Here is a 7,235-nt window from a genome sequence, read left to right as displayed (position 1 = left end):
GAGTGTTTATGTATATATGTCTGTGGGAATGGTAGGAGGCTGCCGATTGCTATGAATAACGTACAGACGAGCAATCTGATTCTCAACCCATTTTCTCTTTCCTTTTGGTTGCTTTGTGACACTAATGAATGGACTAACAGCAAGACGCCCTTCCCTGCGCATTTCATCTCTCTCTCTCTCTCTCTCTCTCTCTCTCTCTCTCTCTCTCTCTCTCTTTGTCTCTCCCTCTCTCTCTGTCTCTGTCTCTCTCTTGATTCTGTGCAACATGTTTCAGAAGCATTTTCGATAATTTCCAGGGCATTTACATCATCTTTTTTTTGCTATGTTGCTTGACTGAACAATATCAATTTTGGGGGCTAAACGCACAGAACCCCCGTTCATTTCTGAGCCTATATATCATTTTCATGTAATGCTTTTCTATATTCAACATTACCATTTATTATGCTGTTGTCTTAATATGCTGATCACTGATTTATGAAGGATGGCCAGTCACAGTTCCAGACCAGTGTCAGTGTGGTATGCAGGTAGATGAGTGGATAGATGATGCTATTTGAGAGAAAAGGATGATAGATGTTACCATAAGTGACAAACTGGTAGCATGATGATGACACAAACAAATCCATCTCCTGTATACAAAACGCTTGTCTGCTGTCTTCAGGGGTATTGGCCTGTGACGGGGAACTCCTCACGCCTTTCGCTGTTGTCTGATCGATTGATTGATTGTACCGTCTCCTCAGGCTACACCCTGATGCACCCGTCCCTGGCGCGCCCCTACCTGATGTCTGAGCCTCCGCTGCACACAGACATCATCCACTATGAGAATATCCCGGGCTTCCACGCTGTGCGGCAAAACATCCTCAGGTGAGCTAGCTGTGGGACGAGAGGAAAGCTGGGACGATGGACTGTGGAGCACTGTAGTCATAACGGGAAAGGGATTCCTCATTTGCTCGCTCTGCATACTACTCACATTCACTTAAAACATTTGGGTTTGTGGGTGTTTATCAACAAATATTCAAATATATCTCTCATTCACACAATACTCATTTGAAGAAGGTTGGGGTAGAAAGCCTTTTAAAGTTTTGAATATTTTCCCAGCTTGCCTCTGGGTAGTCAGGTGATCGCAGTGCCAGTCAATTCCTCGCTGTCCTGGCACACCAGCCGGCTCCGGAACCCCAGGAAGGAGGCCTACAACGTCAGCTACGCATGGAAATTGGTATGGAGTCGGTTCGGTCGGATCCAACATGGAGACTGGCTAACACAGTGTCACACTGTGTTAGCTAGTGATCCGAAAGCAAAAAGGTTCTAAGCTAGACGCGGGCACACTTCTGCAAATAAAAAGCTGTTCTCGCATGCAGGTGGGCTGTCACGTGTGTGGCTTGAGTGTGTGTTGCATGTGTGTGTGTAGCACGTCTAGGCTTTGAGTTTCCACTAGCGACAAGGCTAACCCGCCTCGCATTAATAGAGGCCCTATTGTTCCCCCACTCAGTACAAGTTCAAGCTTGGCAAGCCTTAGCTTGTCTCATGTCAGTTGAATTGCAATGGCTCATTAGCATTACATCTGGTGGTGATCACTGGTGGTGATCTAGTGTCCACCATTCATTTTTCTTTTACTGAATAGTATTTGTACAACACTGAAGAAAAAGTATTTGATTCCCCCAGGTCCACCTCCACCCTGAAACCCACCTCTGGCTTTGGTTAAGACCAAACGTGTTCTGTCACACCCAACTCTTAGAAAACCTCCATGACCTTTCTTTCCAGCCACTAGCCCGGACGTTAAGTTTAATGGACAATGTCATTATTTTTTGTCATTTCTGTGTTTTGGCACAAGCTAAACTATCGTACTTAATTAAGCTAGGCCACTGTAAGCCAATATGGAAGCGCTCTTGACATTTCATGAATTCAGCAGCAATCGCGCTTTCTATTTATATTTTCATGGTATCGGTAGGTAGACCAATGCCTTCAGTGCAGGTGTTTCAAATGAATAAGTCATACCAACAAGCTCCAAGCCATATGTATGTGTGTGTGTGTGTGTGTGTGTGTGTGTGTGTGTGTGTGTGTGTGTGTGTGTGTGTGTGTGTGTGTGTGTGTGTGTGTGTGTGTGTGTGTGTGTGTGTGTGTGTGTGTGTGTATGCATTTCATTCAGACTTCTTCATGAGAAGTAGTGTATGAATTTAGGCTACAATCATTCATGCACCCAGAAAAATTATTCTGATACCTTTTGTCCAAAACAATCCACTCTTAACTGGATGTGGTATGTCTGCCGCTCTGCAGGTGCAGGACACATCGTTCATCCTGTGCATCGTGTACGTTCAGCCAGAGATCCCCGTCAAGCAGCTGAAGAACCTGAACACGGCCCCCAGCTCCAAGCTGCTCTACCACCGGCTCGACCTGCTGGGCCAGCCCAGCTCCTGCCTGCACTTCAGACAGCTGGCCACCGTTGGTACGACCGGGACCGCCTGCGCAGGCACACACACAACCACTCACTCACACAGACACAAGTACACACATACACATACATACATACACACATACACACACACACACACACACACACCAGACGACATAGCACAAGCAATGGGACAATCCAACAAATCATGAATCTTGCGTTCATTGGGAACGGGCTTCAATTTTGCCTCTTCATCAGGGATCGGCAACTGGCGGGCCATAATTGGCCAGTGCCACCCATTGACACCTCCAAAGAGTCCCAAATATAAATACGTAGAGAAAGGCAGGCAAGTTTTTAGACGCCAAGCTCTGAGACTTTACTGTGTAACGTAAGCAGAGTCTCCGATGAGGCTACTTTGCGTACAGCTCTTCTGACGGTGAGTAGGCTAGGAACGGAGTTGTGTGTGTGTGTGTCGTGTTTAAAGAGTGGTTGGCTGCTCTTTTAGGTGCTATTACTGCTCCACTCCAGCATAAAACGTTTTTACACTGCCAAATATGTCCGTCTTATGCAAGCCTTTTCCCCGGCATGGTCTGCACGTTTATACTGACCGAGGTAATATACCGGCCTGAGTTCGCACCCCAAATTACCCTCTTGGACCAAGCACATATTGGTGGTTTCATTTTGATGTAAATACGAATACACTGCTCTGCAGTTCCAGGCTTGGGACTTGGGTAGAGGTGTTGCTGCAGCAGAGACAATGTAGCGATATCAACTTCAGTAGTTCTAACAGGAGAGACAGTGAAATCCATGAGTCTCTGATCATGTGAGAGAAGCTGAATTAGTCGCATTTAGCGAAGACGGAGAAAGATCTTCTGGCCCGCAACCTACTGTCTTGGAAAAAAAAATTGGCCCGAGGCAAAACTTACTTGCTTACCTGCTCTACATTTTCGATCGTAACCTGGAGTTTTGATTTTTCAAATATGTTGCCTTTATGCAGGTAGCGTGAAGCACTGGCATGAACACTAGTTCATTCAACTGTTCATCTGCGCTTTTTCTTTATCAAACATAAACGCACATGCACGAACGCACACACAAACACAGTTACAAGTGGCACATTTTCATTTCCACCGCAGTATTTCCACATTCGTCATATATCCAAATTTGATGCATTTGATACATCTCATAGAAAATTACTGTACGTGTCTCACTGTCCCTGTCTCTCCCCCCCCGCCCCCAGAGTCTCCTACTGTGATGCTGGCGGCAGGCAGCTTTTCGTCCCCATACGAGCACCTGAGTCAGCCGGAGACCAAGCGCATGGTGGAGCACTACACGGCCTACCTGAGTGACAACACCCGCCTCATAGCGAACCCGGGCCTCAAGGTACACAGACACACACACACACACACACACTAGGGCTTTGACTTTTGCCCAAAAATCATATTCAAAGTTTCTTTGTTTATTAATATTAATATTCGAATATTTATTAATAATATTTTGACCATTAAATGCCTTCAGTAAGACCTGGATTGGGCTTTGCAAGGTTCGTTTACCGCGTTGCTATGGTTACGGTCTTGCATGTTCCAACGGTTTATTAGGTTTCTAATAAATCCCCAATACAATTACGTTTCTAATAAATCGCTGTCTAATCAATACTTCATTCACTGCCTCTTCCGTGGTCAATACAATATTATGAATAGACTGTGTCGGGTTCTTCGACGTCTCTCCCTCTTGGCCTGCCCATAACAGGTTCTAATATTAAGGGCTGCCTAATATTCGTTCGAATTTTGATTTAAATCATACCGATGAGAGACAGCACACATCATACAGATGAGAGACAGCACACACATAACGGACAGACCCAAGGCAAACAGGATATATATACAGACACTAAAGTCTATAGGGGTGGCCTGTTTTGGGGTATAGGGTCTATTGAGGCTAAACTATGACCCCCCCTCCCCCCACTCCCAGCTCCCTGCTTTGTTTCCAAGGCTTTTCTATGCCCCATCCCCCGGGAATCCACCCTGTAAAACGCAGAAGTCTTGTACATTTGGGCCAACCCTCCAGACGGACCCGGCGTTTTCAGTTCCTGCAAACACACTTTATTGGCCTTAAAGGAAGCCCAAAAGTATCACCCGGCCCCACGTTCCCGCCATTCCAGTGACCTCCACCTCCTTTTGATAGTGCTAAGCCGCTGTAAAAGCAGCCTGCCAGGGAGGTGCAGGGATGAGGACTTATATTTTACTGGTTTACCTCATTCTGTCCGTCTCTGTGGGTGGACATTATAATCATGAGAAAACATGACGTGCCTGCCATTCACTGCAGCGGTGCCATGACATCAGCTTTTCATAAAAACTAAACACATCGTCACAAGCCGTGCCATTGCTGCACTTCGGTTGTGTTTGACAAAACATCAGCCTGACTTGTAGTGTGACGCAGATCTATACACTTTTGTAATTAAGAATGTTTCGAACTTATATGCAGTACCATACTTCATCAGCTTTTTTTTTTTTCTGCTCCCCTCCTCTTTCCCATCCTTCTTCTCTCACGGCGGCTCCAGTCATCTGTCAGGAACGAGGTGATGGCGACCAGTCACGTTACCGACGAGTGGATGACGCTAATGGAGATGAGCAGCCTCAACTGCTACATTGTGAGGCGTTACATAGCAACACCCAACGGTGTGCTGCGGATTTTCCCTGGGTCCCTGATGGACAAAGCCTTCGACCCCGCTCGGCGACAATGGTGTGTGTGTGTGTGTGTGTGTGTGTGTGTGTGTGTGTGTGTGTGTGTGTGTGTGTGTGTGTGTGTGTGTGTGTGTGTGTGTGTGTGTGTGTGAACAATATATTGTGTCTGTTTGCAGTTTGGGGCTTCTTTCGGGGAAGCTGCAATGGAAAGAATTCTCTGATTTTGTGTTTCCCTGGAGTCCTGAACAGCATGACACCGCTATTTTTGTGTTGTCTGCTTGATGAGATCTGCTGCTGACCATGACCTTAAATGTAATGGTTATAATGGATTAAGTGTAATGTTCAGTGTTAACATTGTTTGTCCCTATCGATGGAATATAATTGCTTCATTCAATATGATTGTAGATTTTAGCTGTTAACCATAACTTTAGTAATCGTTAGTATGTGTATAGTAGAATTGTTTGAAAAGAATTATTGTCACTTGATACAATCATTTTCTTTCATATATCATAATAGTATTGATCTATATGGCATAGATATAGTATTTCCATTAGCTCCGTCTCTCAACATGTGCCTCAATGGGAAGAAACTGTACCGGATTTAAGCTGATGTCCTGACCACGGAGATATTGTGTCTGTAGGTACCAGCACGCCGTGGCCAACCCAGGCCTGATCACCTTCACTGGGCCCTACCTGGATGTGGGCGGAGCCGGCTACGTGGTCACCATCAGTCACACCATACACACCTCCAGGTGATCTAGCACATACATACACGCACGCACAAACACAATGGACACACAAACTTAATCAAATCAAAACTTTTAAAGTGTTCTTTATACGTTTGCATTTTGGAGGTATCAGTGATAAAAACACTGAATTGGGTTCACAAGACTTGCATACATGAGAATACGAGAATTAGAATAACTTTTACCTTATTGTACAAGTACACAAGAGGCTTGATTCCTCAACAGCCATACACCTCAACATCGCAGCAGCAATACAAGATAAAGTAAATACCATAGTGAAAGTAGGGAAAAATAAGTAGCAGAAGTGGTAGTTGTACCAGCCACTATCGATTGTAGTGCAAAAATGTTGTGCAAATTACGGAAATATGTATTTAGACAATCAGATTTTGAAGTGTGTTGGTTTGGGGTAGGGGACTTCTCCAGGAGCCTGACTGCTTGGGGGCAAAACAATGTGATCATCCTCTGGGTTTGTGCCCAGAGGCTTCGGTACAGATTGCTACATGATGATGATACAGATTTGTTTTCAATCCCGAGCCGTCATGTGTGATAATCACCATATCACGTGACTCCTCTTCCTCTTCCTGTCTCTAATGTCCTTCCTCTCCTCAGCTCCAACATGGCGTCTGGCTACGCGGTGGCGGTGATGGGCATAGACTTCACCCTGCGCTACTTCTACAAGGTCCTGCTGGACCTGCTGCCCATCTGCAACCAGGACAACGGAAACAAGATCAGGTGGGTGACCTTTCCTCTCCGCGCAAACCTCCTCCTCCTCCTCCTCCTCCTCCTCCTCCTCCTCCTCCTCCTCCTCACCCTCTTACATTCCTCTTCTTTTCTTTAAAGAAGGAATTAAAACAAAGGAAGAAAAGAAGGAGAGGAGGGAGTTGGAGGGGAGTGAAGTGAGCTTCCTAGCCGAGCTCCATGTTTTGGACTACCCAACCAAACTCCAACTCCTTTTGAAAACCCATCTAATCTCTCTCTCTCATTCATCATTCTCTCACGCTCTTTTTTCTTTTTCTTTCCTTCAACCCCTCACTGTGTCTTTGTGCAAGTGTCCAGGGGCTGTATTAATCAGGATTAGTCTAGAGAGAGAGTAGTGGGGGGTGGTGGTGGTGGTGGTGGTGGTGAAGTTGGGCGGTTCAGTATTTGGCAGAGGAGTAGAGGCAGAGGATCAGTGTGAACAATAGTTCACACTGATCTTTGGCAGGCGTCTGGGGCAGAGCAGCATGAACAGAGCAGGACTCTGAGTGTTTTGACAGCAGTGGAAACCAGAGTGTTTGTGTATGAATATGTGCATGTACCTGCTTGCTGTGTGCAGGTGCTTCATCATGGAGGATCGCGGATACCTGGTGGCCCACCCCACCCTTATTGACCCTAAAGGTCATGCTCCGGCCGAGCAACAGCACATCACTCACAAGGTAGCGGT

At 46.0% G+C, this 7,235-nt stretch overlaps 1 protein-coding gene across 2 annotated transcripts in view; it reads left to right on the top strand.

Moving 5' to 3' along the window:
* cachd1 (cache domain containing 1) overlaps window positions 1-7,235 on the top strand; it is an 88,722-nt gene that overhangs the window by 67,884 nt on the left and 13,603 nt on the right. For both annotated transcript variants that reach the window (XM_030372778.1, XM_030372777.1), the window contains exons 11-18: window positions 738-861; window positions 1,096-1,213; window positions 2,272-2,440; window positions 3,624-3,766; window positions 4,944-5,125; window positions 5,708-5,818; window positions 6,422-6,544; window positions 7,128-7,227. In XM_030372778.1, coding sequence (XP_030228638.1) covers window positions 738-861; window positions 1,096-1,213; window positions 2,272-2,440; window positions 3,624-3,766; window positions 4,944-5,125; window positions 5,708-5,818; window positions 6,422-6,544; window positions 7,128-7,227 — 1,070 coding nt within the window. The remainder of the gene's footprint in view (window positions 1-737; window positions 862-1,095; window positions 1,214-2,271; window positions 2,441-3,623; window positions 3,767-4,943; window positions 5,126-5,707; window positions 5,819-6,421; window positions 6,545-7,127; window positions 7,228-7,235) is intronic.

Source organism: Gadus morhua, chromosome 12 (genome assembly GCF_902167405.1).
Source record: "Gadus morhua chromosome 12, gadMor3.0, whole genome shotgun sequence".
Taxonomy (NCBI): domain Eukaryota; kingdom Metazoa; phylum Chordata; class Actinopteri; order Gadiformes; family Gadidae; genus Gadus; species Gadus morhua.
The sequence above is the reverse complement of the archived record's forward strand: the minus strand, read 5'-3'. Positions and strand labels throughout refer to the sequence as shown.